The sequence below is a fragment of the Pagrus major genome, chromosome 2, assembly GCF_040436345.1.
Source record: "Pagrus major chromosome 2, Pma_NU_1.0".
NCBI classification, from domain to species: domain Eukaryota; kingdom Metazoa; phylum Chordata; class Actinopteri; order Spariformes; family Sparidae; genus Pagrus; species Pagrus major.
Window position 1 is genome coordinate 28,405,037 of NC_133216.1, and position 16,234 is coordinate 28,421,270.

Below are 16,234 nucleotides of genomic sequence, written 5' to 3' on the forward strand. Positions count from 1 at the left end.
ATGAAATATACTTCTAATAAAACTGATGCTATAGCAGCATCTACGCTAACCTGTTGAGGAGCTGCCATTGCCAACAGTCACTTCTGCTACCTCAGCGTACAACGTGTGGTTGAACTAAAAAAAAAAGTTTGATGTTTTGGGAAAGTCACTTTCTTGCTGAGAAGATCAATACCAAAAGAGGTACACTGTGTTATCAAGGCAAGCATTGGAGGTATTTGTAGGTGAACTTTTCAACTTTAGTTGAGCCCTGCTTCCAGTCTTTATGCTAAGCTAAGATAATCTCCTCTCACACTGATGTGAGAGCAGTGTTGACATTCTAATCTATCTCTCATCAATAAGATGACTAAGTCTATTTCCCAAAATACTGAGCTATTCCCTCAAAGTAAGTGAGTGATCAGAGTAATGGTTGAAAGAAACTGACATTGACTCTGTCGGCTGTCATGACTTAAAAATGCAGCTTGTTGACCCCATGGGTTCAAATTTCATTTGAGGGAGGTCTTAATTACCCAACTCTGATTAACATTTTTTCTTTATCATGTCTGTTAGTTTTTTTGGCTGTTTGAACCTAGATGTTCACAACTGGCTAGCATCATTTTCATAGCTAGAAGCAAGAGAGGAGCATCATGTCCACACAGCCGAAAAGCCTCATAAGACCGACACACTTGCAGCACATGACCTTGATGTCATGGGTTACCAGGATCTGGCATTATTCTCCACAGCGTGTCAAACATTGCTGGCATTTCTACCTTTAAAAAGGCCTCCCTTTCCCATGTACATGAGTAGTCCCCCACTACCCAATTACATGGGAAAGAGAGGCCTTTCTAGTGTGCATTTTGATTTTGCAGACAGAAGACTGTTAAAAGTGCAATATGTACAAATCGGCCACTATCTCGAAATTCATACCCCAAATAAATAGAGAGCAGCATATTACCTGATTAGATAACCCGTTAGCTAGTTAGCTCAGCTAGCAGTGCAGCTATGGATCCTATTAGCTAACTCAAGTCTGGAAGCTCGAAGCACCAGGAGAGTGTGTAGACTACTACCACAGGAGCTCTGGACCACAGGAAGGAGGAGGTTTTCAGGCTGGAAGCTGGTTAGCATGCTAACTTCATGGACTTCTTTTACATGTCAAAGGTCAAACTACATATTCTGTAGATAATTTTGGTTAATTTTGGAATGTTTTAAACTAAAATTCTTACATAATTACCTTTAAAGAAAAATAGTCACACCAGGTCACACTGATGATGCCAGTGTCAAATATTGGATGCGTCTGAAGTCCATACAGTGCAGTAAGCATACAGACCACACGCAAAGACTGATCCACAATAAGTCACAGAGGAATTATTATCTGCAAACCAGCCATCATCAGAGGATCAAACTCTTCTTAAAATTGCCATATATCTGGTTCATGTTGTCATCCTGACTTCAAAATGACCCCTAATTTCCAAAAAGGATCTCTATGTTGTTCTTATTGACCTTCTTACTCTCATTCAACTTTGATTTTATTTTATTTCCACTTTCTCTCCATCTTTACTTTGATCATCTCGTCCTGATGAAAAAGAGCACCAGAATCCCATTGAGACAAAAGAGGAACAGACTCTGAGTCAGACACTTCATTTATCATAATATAATGTAGGCTAAAATATCTATTTCTTTTCCAAACAGACAGAATCCTTGGTTCTTGACCAAGGGACTGGCTCAGTTTCACTATGTTTGTACATTGTATGATATGTGATCAAATAAAGATTCTTCCTTCCTTTTTACCCAGAACAACGATTCCTATACATCAGAATATTAGAGTCTCATATTTCCTTTAATGATCATTTCATAAAATCAAACATAAAAAGTGGTTTCTACGGAAGCCCTAAAGGGCCATGCATTCATACATTTTATTTCCTCCGTTTTCCCGCGATAACGAGTTCATTTCATTTGTTTTCTCGAGATCTCGAGTTATTATCTCGAAATAACAACTGCCGTTTTCCGAGATAACGGGATAATTTTCTCGAAATCTTGAGAAAACAAAACGATAGTGTAGTATATTAAATCATTGCAGGAAACATCATTCAGTGTAGCAATGTCAGAGGAGCAGGAGCACATCGATCACCACGTCATCACATATGTTTTCAATCAAGGCCTGAAACAGGCTGAAATAGCATTATGCCTTGCTATTACAGATAATATACACATTAGTGTGCATAATCTAAAAAGAGGTTAGCAAGGCTTCACCTATATCGGCGGCGCAATCTAAGTGAGCCTGATGTCGTAGCTGACCAGCTATGTAGTTAATGACGAGATCTCGAATTAATTATATTGTTATCTCGGGAAAACAAAGTCTCGTTATCTCGAGAAAATTATCTCGTTATCTCGAGAAAATTATCCCGTTATCTTGAGAAAATTATCTCGTTATCTCGAGAAAATTATCCTGTTATCTCGGGAAAATGATCTCGTTATCTCGAGAAAATTATCTCGTTATCTCGGGAAAATGATCTCGTTATCTCGAGAAAATTATCCCGTTATCTCGAGAAAATTATCTTGTTATCTCGAGAAAATTATCCCGTTATCTCGGGAAAATTATCTCGTTATCTCGAGAAAATTATCTCGTTATCTCGAGAAAATTATCCCATTATCTCGGGAAAACGGCAGTTGTTATTTCGAGATAATAACTGGAGATCTCGAGAAAACAAATGAAATTAACTCGTTATCGCGGGAAAACGGAGGAAATAAAATGTATGAATGCATGGCCCTTTAGGGCTTCCGTAGGTTTCTATGACAACCTAATTAACTTATTACATAAAAAACAAACAAACAGGTGTATGTCTTTAATGCCAGCCTGGAAAGGTGGACAAAATCAGATCCCACACACAAAGAAATGTGTTAATCTATTCTTGGTGGTATGAATCTCATCTTGTCATGGTTGTGGAAATGGGGTGGAACCACATCTGATCTTCCTTGTTCAGGCAGCCATGACAAGATCAGACCTCTGTCAGAGAGCAAAAAATCTTTTTTTTTAGGCTCAGGCCTGAGTGGCTACCACACAGGCTGTGGACTGAATATACCCAACTGAACATATCCAGAAATATCTGGGTCAAGACTTAAATAAATCCTAATATCTGAAGTTTCATTTCTGAAACGAAAGATGTCAGTACACAGATATATGGTTACATCACAGGTTCTACATGCATCACTCCATCATTAGGTTTGAGACATTAGTTTAGTTATTGTTGACCATTGTAAACATTGTTAAAACAAGACTGATCCACAACTAAGCTAGCAGTTTTGTGAGGCTGTACTGAGGCACATCAATAACATCAATAAACTACTGCACAAGACAATGCTAGAACGTTGATGTTTGCCAGCTATACAGCAGCTGTAATTCTGAGTTTTAGATATCATGAATCTGACAGCTATGATGCCTCCCAAATTTTCTTCTTCTGTTCTGTTTTCTTTGACCTATCCATCAACTCCAACCTCCACCCTGCTTGGGGGGCTTTCCTGCTCTCTATACTACATCAACTGACATTTTTTTATAGAGCGTTTCAAAAGAGTGTGCACTCTAGATTTTTGCCAGCTAACTTCTGCTTTTTTTCCAGCATAGGGGCCACAGCAGGGGGCTATCCTAGTTTGCAGGTATTTTTTGTTAAATCAAAGAACTGGACAAATGAAGGCTGACCTAATGATGGCTGGGATCTTGAATACAACATTTCATGGCCATGGTCACAAAAATACTAAATGGAGATTCTTTGATGTTCCTTTTCTCTCCGCAGCTGTTCTACCTGCTTTTACCTCATTAACATCGTTTCATTATCCCTTCTCCTCTGAATTCAGCCAAAGCGCACCATATGTAGATACACCATCTGTTAGAGGTCAGGAGAGATACTATACTCTGGGCTCTGGAGACCACTGTGCACCACCCAGAGACTAAAACTATTCCCAGCGGAGACACTGGACCTCTGGCAGGGGAGCTGATCAGATGAGCTCCTCTACTGCTGACTGTGAGCAGTTGAAGGAGACAGCTGAGTGTCTACATTTTAAAAAGTGTATTTTCTATTATCCTGCACTTTTTTCAGGTCATTCCGTATACAGTGAAGATTATTTAAATAATGTTCCCAAAAGCCTTTTTAAAATATGCTGTAGAAGATTTATTAATGCATAATATTTTACACAAGGACAGATACAAGTGTTTCACCTGAGAGCACAAATTGGGACTGTCATGTTGATGTATGCTGCCTGTATTAACTGGATTGTTTCAGTTTTATAGCTCACATATGAAGTGTCCCTACTATGACTGACGCTACATTTTCCTGAAGGGCAAAACGACGTGCTGCTTAATGTCATTTTTCATATCCTCGAATGAAAAACACACACACACACACATATACCGTAAAAGTATTAATATGACAGTCTTGAATGTCATTGTTGCCATGCAGCACTGAGGACAACTATGTTGTCAATAGGCAAATGTCACATCAATTAAAGCTTTTAAAGAGGGAACGTAAAGGTCAACCGGGGCTGTATATACTTTGGCTTTTGTCAGACTAAAAACCATTTTGTACATTTTGTGATCTTGGCCTTGAATCTGTTCTCCAATGAAGCACTCTCCATTTCAGATTTTAACTTTAGAGTGTATCCGTTATTCCATTAGCAGGTAAGCAGAACTTAAATGGCCAATTTTCTCTTGCATTATTGATAAAGTGTTCACATCGTGTGCTCGGTCAGTCTAACTGACGACCTGACCATACACTCACCACTCTTCTATTTCTGACCACATGCTAGAAGCATCTCCAAGAGGCCCCTCCAGCCTTATCTCTGCTGTGTGGGTCTGCATAAGAAGGGGTCTCTAGTCCTTATCAGTTTGTCCGTTACATTCTTGGCACTGGTGGATAGACAAACTGCCATTTATGGCTAAAGGAAGACGCACCGTTCTACTTCCCACAATACACCAGTGCTTTATAAAAACCCACAACAAAGACCATGAGTGGGAGTGTAGCAGCTTTTGGTAACCCACTTCTTTCGCTGTATTTTGTCGGTTTTTATTCTGAGCAGTACAGAAATCAAATCTGAAAAAGGTCTGATTTTCTGAATCTAGGCCGTGTTGAGAGTGGGAGTGTTTTTTCTAAGTGTGTGTTTGCAAGTGTGAAGGCTACTGCATATCCTCTATTATGGCATCACTGACATCTTCCAGCCGGAGATCCTCCTCCTCCTACCGTTCATCGTCACGTTACAGCACCTCCAGCTCTTATCGGTCGGAGGGCTCACTGGGTGGATCGTCCGATTCTCTGGATCCCCTTTTTGAGCCGTTTCTTGACTCGGCTGATCATACCAGTCTGTTTGGAGAAGAGGGCCCCGGGGGACCCAGCTGTTTGTCCCCCTTCAGCAGGCACAGCAGATCCTCATATGGACACACTGGTAAGGAAACTGACTGATCACTAAGCCTCTTCCCCATTAGTTGCTTTGCCTGACAGGCCTTCTGTACAGTCTGTACTCCAAGAAGGAGAAGGGAAGGCTGCTCCAACGTACTAACCCTAACCCGTACTACCTACAATTGTACCTACTGTATGCATACTTACATGATCTCCCAAGGCATTAGATACCTATTTTATTATGTGAGGCTTACGTTATATCCACTGTGTGCTATTTCCTCACTGTATGGAAAGCAGTGATTTAATCAGAGTTTAGGGAAAAGCTGGGCTCAGACTTATAGACTGTATTAAATGTTGACAGTGCTGAAAAGTGAAGCCAACGCAGAAGTGCCTTAAACCTGCATTATTTCTAAAGGCCACCAGGGGGCGACTGGTTTCAAAAAGACGCCAGATTTTATGTAAGTTTTCCAAATGAGTTTATGGTCCTAATTGCTGGTTTCAAGTCTTCTTCAATACAGCATCGAATTAATTTAGTAATTTATAGCCCCATTTAGAGTAAAACTGACGGTGAAGCAGGGTATGCTTTAGGCTGGATTCACATCAAATCAGGTGGTGTGGTGAAAATGCATCTTTTCCCATTCATTTTAATGAGGGTAGTCCATTTTGGCTGCTGCGGTGCTGGCAGGGGTTCTGAAAAAAAAAAAAACACAGCCGACTTTGGCGAAAAAGTTTAAACCAACTCAACTTTTGGGGAGACGCAGCCCGACGTCACGTTGCGGTGGCCATCACATAAGCTGGCGATCAGACTCGTAGCATGAATGACTGAATCCACAGTGGATTGTAACATAGTGTGTCATGTGTATTCACTCAGTTTGGCATTGTGTACCAGTTAAAGCACATCCGTGGATGTCGACGATCACTGTAGGACCGCCATGCTTTACCTACTGTGGCAGAGGCAGAAAAGAGGAAGAGCAGAACGGGTCAGTAGCAGGGCATGTTATTTATCATGGCTAAATGCTACAGAGGGAACACAACAGACATTTCTCTGAGTAGCATGATGTTACCCTTGTGATCACTCGGTTTGGTTTTGTGCCCCAATTTAAAACACACGGTAATGATCTTCCTCATCCTGGTTGTTTACTGTTATTTTTAATCTGTCAGTGAGGACAAACGATCACTTGTAGGACCAGCATGCTAGTAGCATAACAACATAGCAGCTTCGCCTTTCTGCAAACTGATCAGTGGGGGTCCCAAAATGTCACACATGGGCCATGGAGTGACACTCCCGCACCACCACACAAGCCTGTGGCATTTCTCCTCACCACCTGATTTGGTCTGAATGTACCGTTAGGGTGTCGCTATGTTGCAATTGACAAGCTGCTACCATGACTTGTCCTCTGGTTCTCAGTCAGATCCAATCAGGATATCCTCTCCAGCTCCACCCTCTATACCAAATATAGTTGCTTCTTGCTCTAAAGACAGTGACAGACATAATGCTAAAACTCAAGGCTTCAAAATGGTAATCCACAAACGAATGGGCAGAAGTGGGTAGAGTAGCCTAAAACTGTACTCTAAAAGTACTGTTACTTTTTATAAATAGTTCCTCAAGTAGAAGTAAAAGCAGTTGTCAAAATATCTACTTGAGTAAAAGTACAAAAGTACTAACTAGAATTGGAATTATTTCAACCCCAGATGATCTTCATCAGGTTAAGAAGTGAACAGACACCTGTATTTATTTGTGACACCTTAACAAATCATCATGTCCTGGACTGGAGCACTGGAGCAGTCAAAGCTTAGTGCCTTGCTTATGGGCACCTCGGCAGCATTGAGGCATAGGGTAGAACCTTTTTCATTCACTTCCTCCACCAGCAGGAGAAGAGGCATTAGTGTTTCACATTACAGTGGTGCGTTGATTGAAAGAAAAACGCCATAGAGAGGAAAAAGGCCTGAGGCTCAGAGAAAGTAATGAGCCGGAGTCATAAGAGCTTCTAAAAATGATGATGTCTGTACGGCTCCAGACATCATCCATGGGCACATAAAGAACTAATAGCAATGTGAAAAAATGGAGTGCTAATATAAAACACAGGAGCTTCTAATATGATATAAAGTGTTAAAGCAGTTCAACTGCTGCACAAAGCCATAATAACTACAATAAAAAAAGGTTTATTACTGGTGTGACGCTATGGGCAGATTAAGGCATTATCAATAATTGAGCTTAAAATTTGACGTTGCTGACCTGTTTGGAATATTTCAGTGCTCAAATGTCAAATCAAGGGGAAAAAAAGACCCACAAGTGTTTGATGCTCCTGCTGAGTCTCTTCTTTAGTCAAAGATTTTCTCTCTCTAGGCTGGCAGTTAAACCACATTTACAGCCAGAACACAAGCTTCAGTCTCTCAGGGCCTTTATCTTCTAGTCTGAATATAAAATACAAAAAGACCCCAAACAACTGAGCAATAAGACTTGGCTTGAATATATGGAGCCCCAAAGTGGTCAATAATAATGCTAAATAAATAACTTAGACGCTTGAATGCATAGTTAGGCTACAGGAATAAACTGTGTAAAATGTTTAAAGGGACCAATTTTTTGTGTTATTTCATCATAGAAGATTTTATTTCCTCTTCTTCAAATTTAAAACAGCATTATCCATACCTATATAATATTTCATGTCACTTCATCTTTCTGCCAGTTGCACCCCCTTAGCCTCTCTTAAATCAAGAAAGCTTAACTGTTACTACTAAATTTAGCCAGTTAGCTCAAGTAAGTATAGGCCGCTGCTTTAAACAAACACAGACACAATACTTATCTCCTTTAATTTAGCTGAAGGAGACTGCACATGCTACCTATCTCAGCGGCTAAGAAGCTAGGCTAGGTTGTGGGCTTTGCTGTGAAAAGCCAGTGTGACATATGATGATGAATTTATTTGCTTATTTGAGCTGAAATTCTGTTAGTTGATTTAAATATTTTACACAACTAATTTGAATGAGAATGTATTTCATAGTGTCTTAAATTATTTATTAAATATTGAACCAAACTTCATTAGAAATCTATGAATAAAACATTAATAGATTCCGTCAGGAAATGAATTACAACATTACAAATTGAAGAACACACTGAGAAAGAATAAGTTGAATATACGCGTCGCACACTCTAAATGATACATACAAATATAAAACTAGGTACATAAAAATACATGTCAAACGTATTCATATGCCACAATATTCCATTAATTCTGTTCTTATTAAATATATTTCTGAATGTATGAGTTTGAATCTATTTGCTCCTCTATATGTCATTTTAAACCTCCAGATGTTGCTCCTACAGTATGCTGTTTCTCCGCCGCTCCTGTAGGTGGCGCTGTGACAGGCCGGCAGAGCAGTACAGGTGGGCCAGTGTATCCTCTGGGAGACAGCTACTACATGTCAGCTAACGTCAGCCGGTTTGAGCCACATGACATAGTGGTGATGGCCTACAACCACCATGTCGTCATTCACGCTCAGAAGGTGTGTGTGTGCGTGCGTGTGTGTGTGTGTGTGTGTGTGTGTAAATTAGCAGAGGTGTGTTATTATAATTCTGATGGTGTGGGCGGTAACCAGCACAGCATATGTGAACATGTCTCAAATGTGTTTTCTCACAAACCACACTTGTCATGAGACTGTGGGAATGAATCAGACCTAAGAATGAACTCGTGTCTGCTGTTTGACTGACTGACACAGTTTTGAGGGCAGTCAGTTGCAGTTTTGATCTGGTCTGCATTATTAACAGCGCTCAACATCTTTTAGCTTCTATTGAGCAGGACAGCTTGTAGAGCGAGATAGTACAGCGAGGGAGACACACACCAAATTGAACGGTTGAAATCGAACCTGAGCTGCTACCAGAGGTGGGAAGTAACCAAGTAAATAATACATTGTTACTGTACTTGAGTAGATTTTTAAGGTATCTGTGCTTACTGTTTTACTTTTTTGGCAACTTTTTACTTATCCTCCTTACATTTTAACACAAATATCTGTACTTTCTACTCCCTACATTTTCAAAATAGGCTTTTTACTTTAGTTTTAATGCATTTAGGGGAATTATCGCTTACATTAATTTAATACATTAATTTGCATGATTTCACACTGCCTTCCCAACATCACAAGACTGATTTCAACCTGTCAGTGCACATCACACACAGCCGACATATCAAGACCAAATGACGTAAAAGATGGAAAAAGACAGAAAAAGATGAGAAAAACAGACGGACTGGACTGGAATGGGGAGAAAAGGCGTGTTAGTGTTTCGTGTCCTGGGAATGAGACTCAACAATTAACCATCTTCCTGCTGTGTTTACGAACAGCTGGGACAAATCCTACTGATTCTACCTTTAAGTTTAATAGTCTTTGAATCGTATGAATATGATATGAGGTTCAGTTAGTTTCGCACAGAAATGGCCAGTAGAAATGTCCTACAGAGGGTTACTTTTTACTTTGATACTTTGAGTACATTTCAGAGCCTGTACTGTAGAGTGAGTGTATTTTGCCTCCTCTGCTGCTCTGCTCTGCTGATTACTCAGTCTCAGTACACAGGGAGCAGGGTCTACCAGAGGAGCATCCAGGGCACCGCAAATGTGACCATTTTCATGTAAAATCAATCCAGTTAATCAGTGTAAAACCTCAGTATGATATGAGTATGAATTCATTATGGGAGCTGAAAACATGACGGAGCTGACCAGAGACAAGGAGAGCGGTGCTGGCTCGGGTGTGTGTGACCTGACCAATCAGAGCAGACCTGGTATTCAGGAGGGGAGCCTTAAAGAGACAGGAGCCAAAACTGAGCATTTCAGACAAAGGGGGAATATAGTGCTGCTGCACTGGACGGTATAAGAAAACTGATGCATTTTTGAGCATTAAAGCATGTAAACCTATTCTAGTAGTAACACTGAATACAATTATAAACCTGAAAATGAGCAGTGTGTCTCATTTAAATCTGAAGAAATTACAAAGTTATGCTGTATTTCTGGATTTTCTCTAAATTTATCTTTTTCTTGCAAAATACTATTCTACATTTTTACATATTCTGGTCTCCAAAAAGTGTTTAAATGTAACAATCTCTGGTCAAACAAAATTAAGGTCCATTCTAAGGCCATAACCACTAAGGAGCATTGAGTGCTACATTATTAGGTATATTATACTACTGGACTATAAGTACCGACGCATTAACATTCAGTCAAGTAAAGTCAAGTTGAGTCGTTAGTAAAAGGTAGTCAAGTCCCAAGTCAAGTCACCTTTTACCCCCCAAGATAATGTAGTCATATCTGCAGTATACAGTCTTTACATATAGACAAGACAAAGTGTTGGCCAATTTGTCTAACCTGTTCAAAAAGTATGATGATGAATTGATTGTGTCATAGAATAATATTGAAAACGTAATTAGTTGCAGTCCTCTGTACATACCACTGCAGAGAATAAGGCACGATTAGTGTCTCCTCACAAACGAACAGTGATTGGTCAGTACTATAATCCATATAAAATCAAACAACCTGCATCATGTCCATTATATCAGACTCAGACGGTTGATCTGCAGACAGGCTGCAGCTTGTCCTGCCTTCACTCTCTCCTCCCTCACAGTTTGACGTTAATCAGGTTTAAAAGGTGAGAGAGTAGAAGAAGAAGCAGTGCGAGCCTCTGAAGCGGTGCAGGAGGATCATTTTAACAGGGGTCAGCAGATAAATTGGCAAAAATCCACAACCATTCAACTCACATTAAAGACCGGTAACAGCACCAAAATGTCCTCAGAGAGAACTAGTCAGTGTTCATTTCCTGTACCCTCTCCTCCCTGTTTTTTCTCTCTGGCTCACCAACTGAGCAGCTGTTACCTCTTCACCTTCTTCTCTTTCCCTCCATCTCACCCTCTTTTCGCACCTTTCTTAGCCTTGTTGTTCTTCTCACTTTCTCTTGTCGTCCTCCAGTGCTCGATGACCCTTATTTCATCATCTCTGCTCCCCTCTGTTTAACCCTTTCCAACAGCTTTTCATCTTTTTCTGTCATTCTGTCTCTGTCCTGCAGGTACTTGACGATGGAAGCATCAGTGACACATTCACCCATAAATCCCTCTTCCCAGAGGATATGGACCCCCTGTCAGTCAGTGGGACCCTTAACCCTGATGGTACCCTGGTGGTGAGTGTCCGCCGGACCACAGCACTGGCTGGGCTGGAGCCACTGGGTGTCCCCACTTATCGAAGTGAAGCTCACCTTTGAGTTCAGCCTCATGTACCGTTGTTTAACTATTATCATATTATTATAGCGTTGTCAGTGAGATTCACTCATGTATCAAGCCAATAATGGAACTAAGAGTTAAGTCTGTGAATAACAAGCTGTCTTTGTCCACCTGTTCAGCAACACTTTGATCATTGTAATATATCTCAGGGCTTGCTGTCTGCCACAATATCTTTATGATATTACTGTACCAATGGGGGGTGCCAAAGTTAGATAAATATGAAGTCCTACACAGAGTGGCTATGGAACACTGCACATAGACAACTGAAACCCTCTAGAAATGCATGCTGGACTTAAAAAAAGTAGCCTCAACTCAGTCTTTGTTATCGTTTTATATGAGCAATGTAATAAATGTACTTTTTTCATGTTCATCTTGCAAATTCACAGTGTGTGTCAAAGTTGTACAACCAAAGCAAGTTGCAAACTTTGTCTGTAGTGTCAAACTAATTCATATTATGATTCAAGGTTCAATAAATGTGTGTTTTGTACAGAAAATGTATGCAGAGCTTTTGTTAATTGTGAAGGTTTCTTATTTGATGTATCACTCTCCAACTCCTACTCCCTCTATCCTAGACCATCATCACATGGTGACCATTTCTCTCTGGCATCACGCTCAGAGTGGGAGGCTCAAAATGCTGATATCAACAGGATACAGCTGTCTTCCAGGTTGCAAGTCATATAAACCTATGCATTCTGACCAATCGTTAACTTTTCATAGCTTCCTAATTGATCAGCAACTGAAAGGACAATGGAACGTGAAAATCTGGAGGAAAAGGTCGGCTGTGTAAATATAGTGTATTGGTCAGAGGGCACATATGAGCCACAGACTGGAAGAGTTCTGCTGTTAGAAACCAAATTCAGCCAGAGAGCTGGGTTATGTATGTAATCACACCACACAGTCCAACACTCCATTTGTTTGTTTGAAACATCTAGAACATTACTACAAAGTAAGTCTGCACATTCAAGCTCACAGTGAGTTTCTCCTCAAGAAAAAAAATGGGTGAATGTTAGCAGCAGCGACTCTGACAACGGCCAAACACTTGTCCCAAGCCGCTGATCAAGATCAAGATAATTGGACTGACGTGAGGCTTTACTCCGAGGCAAAATGAGATCTCACGCCTGTCACCACTCATCTCCTCTACCTCTGTCTGCACACACACGTAGTTGAATTACTAAGCCTATGGAGGCCCGTTATCCCCAAGCTCTCACTCAGATTTATTGACTCAAGACGGTGGTGGCATGGTATAGATGGAGTACAAACAACATATGCATCAGTAGGCCTGTCTTCACAATGATTGGAAAAACCAACACAGAAGAATCAACCCAACTGGTCGAGGCTAGGGACTCCTGGTACGATAATATCACGATAAATAGTCCATGATACAATATTTATCACGATATTAAAACAACAAGAAAAAAGATGACTTGAACAATGTCCTTTGATGAAACTGTAAATCTGATGTGTACAGCATTTAGTATTTGTATACAATTTGTTTTTTCTTTTTACTCGAGGTACGTCAGCTTTCCTTCTATTGTAAAATAAGTTAAGTATTGAATTCAGTCTTGACCCACTAACACGGCTTTAGTTTGATAATGATTAACCAAGACAGATTTTAACTTTAAACCAATGTTGGAACAAAGTTGGTCCACTAGATACAGCTTCAATTATTATATACAGATAAACTGAAGGACTGTATTGACCTAACAATAGTATTTTATAGGAACTGAATTGTTAAGTTATGCACACTAAAGGATAGTTCTTCTTAGAATAATTCATTGTACGTACAGAACAGTTAATTCATACAACTTAAACCCCAGAGAAGAAATTATTTATGTGAACTAAATATTCTGAGTAAAGCCAACTAATATATATTTAATACATGTCTACTATATGCAGCTATGTTCTAGGTTTATACAACAAGACATGTTTAGTTTCAGCTTGTAAAAACAGCAGTTAAAAACTGAAATAGTTTAAGACGATGGGTTCCCACACAATTTTCTAGTAAAGTTGATTGAATGTTGAAATTGATCGATTGAGTGGTCAACAATTTATATGTTGAGTAAAATGTTGTCTTAGCCAAGAGGAATGAAGGTCAAACCAACAAAAAACAAGGCAATTTTCCTTTAATCCAAAACTTGCTTTGCTTTCCTAATATTATTCTAATTGGATTTTTAAACCCTTATAACAAAGCCACCACTCCTAACTGATGCTTAGTGATAGGTCTCCTCATTTATTCTTAATCCTTAACATTATTGCGCTGTACTCATAGATCAAATATTAATCTATTAAAGATGCAATGTGAAAGATAGATGATTGTTGAGTCTCATTCCCAGGTTGTCAAATACCAACAAACTGTAACAAACAATCAATTGTCTGTCTCCAGACTCGCTTAACGCACCTTTAGATCTACATGCAGACTGATAGACAGCAAAAATCTACTCAGTATATTTTTTTTGACATTTTTCCATTCTTGTTAAGAGATATGGCATTGATGAAGACACATGCACCCATACAGACAGAGAATAGACTGCGGCTGTCTCTGACAGAGCCCTGTCTGCACCTCTTACCAGCCATTACATCAATCAGTCTCCAAGTGCGACAAGCACTTCCTACACTGTAGCAGTTACTGGGAGGCAGGGAGACTTTTTCTAGTGACACCTTTATTTAATATTCATCAGAAACGAGGGCGGTGTCAGCAAGGACAGATGGCGCTCTGCTCAACAAGGCTAAACGCTGCTCAAGTGTTTCTAACCTCATTCATCGCAAAACAGATGAGCGACCGCAGCCGTGCTTGTTACAACTTAATCTCGTCTTCGGTGTCTCAGTCTACGAGAATTTGCTCACATTCAGATAGGCACATGGTCACTCACACACATGTTCATAGCCTCGTTGTATAAAGGATATCAAAGTGTCACATTATTACCTGGCACTTAGAGTGGATTATAGATTGTATGGGAGGTATGAACCACAGTAGATACTTTAAAAAAGTGCTTAACGATCTCTGCAACACACACGCAGGCACGCATGCCCACAAACAGAAGGAGGCATAACTCATTCTGTCTCTCTAGAGAAAGTCTCGTACTCCCACCTGACACTCACTGAGTGACAGAGCTGCAGCCTACTTAACGAAAGAACTCATTTAGATCATTAAGCTTTTACCATTGCAGTCTCAGCCCATTACAGCCCAGATGCTCTCCTCACATTCACACACAGCAAAACAACAGAATGGAGTGTGTGTGTGTGTGTGTGTTGTGAACAGGGACATACCATAAGGAGGGGACAGAAAAACACTGACAGAAACAACTGCATAGTCACAAAGTGTGGTGGTTGCAGTTCATTACAGTGCCAACTGTTGCGGTTAACACTCCCAGTGGGAAAGCAGTTGAGTTGAATACAGTACTCTGTTACTGGAACTGACTGGACTGACTTCCGTATCTTCCACTACTTAATTAACTTTATCAAGTTTACAACATTCTGGATGACTCAAATGAGACCAGACCCTTCAGCTGGAAGTGTGCTCTGCGTGCTAATTAATGGGTGGATCCTCTTAAAGATATAATATGTAAGATTTCTGCACTTTGTTACATAGTTTGTTGAACTAAGTGAGGAAGGAAGTCAAGTTTGACTGCCGGATCATTTGTGTCTATTAGCGTCATTTGCGTTAGTGTTTATTTGCCCCAAACAGCCACATCACTTTACTGTACATTAGCTGTATGCTAGCGAGCAATGGCATGTACCAAGGGCGTGTGTGTGTGTGTTTGAATTCAATCACTGAACTCAGCACACAGCAGAGACTCTAGTGCTCTCTCTTCTTCTCCCCTCTCCTCTCTGTAACATTACATTCATGCGGTAAAGTACATTTCACCTTTACTCAGCAGTCAACATTACAGAACACAAACACCCGACAATGGAGGTCACCTCTGCGGATTGCTGCTGCAGTCAGGTTGATAAATGGGAGGGATCCATTTTTTAATCCCAAAAGTTTAAAAGTAATCCCTGAGCTCTCCTCTCATTGGTAGGTGGCTCTGGATCAGAGCAGACTCTAATGTGACTGTTTATTCCTCCAGAAGATCAGAAGGGCCCCGCTTCCTGAACAGTCTAATTGGTCAGCTCTCTAATGCTGCGTTCAGACCAAACATGACAAAAATATTTGTGTCATATTCATTTTCAATTGTGTCTACTTGCGCAATGTGATAAAAATAATCGTATGAACCCAGAAACATCTGCAAAAAGTTGCTTGAGTTCAATATTTTTAACTCACTTGATTGTCGCCTGAGCCGATTTTTCGCATCATCACGTCATTCGCGCTGCTCAGAGCGATCAGACACAGTATCACTTCCAATCGCGTTTTATCATTGACCTTGTATGTAATCTGGTCGTACAAATAATTTGCGTTGCGTTTGGTCTGAACACAGCATAAGGCCTGTGCAGGCACTGTGCACTGTGTTTCATCATCAGCTCTGCTGGTGTTTCTGCAACCATTGCCATGCTGTGGCCTTGGCTGTGGGCGGTGACTGTATAGTTATAGTCATCACAAATTTATGGAAGTCCTGGTGGCTCGTTTGAAGGCAGTTTCTAAATTTAGACTGTGCATTTCTCTGTGGATTGGGTCTATTGATAA

General features: G+C 40.3%; 1 protein-coding gene across 1 annotated transcript; it reads left to right on the forward strand.

The window, feature by feature from the left end:
- Positions 1-5,159: 5,159 nt before the first annotated feature.
- LOC141009222 (heat shock protein beta-1-like) lies at positions 5,160-11,594 on the forward strand. The gene is made up of 3 exons (XM_073481705.1): positions 5,160-5,406; positions 8,710-8,861; positions 11,403-11,594. Exons 1-3 carry the CDS (start codon positions 5,160-5,162, stop codon positions 11,592-11,594), a joined length of 591 nt encoding a protein of 196 aa, XP_073337806.1.
- The last annotated feature ends 4,640 nt before the right edge of the window (positions 11,595-16,234 follow it).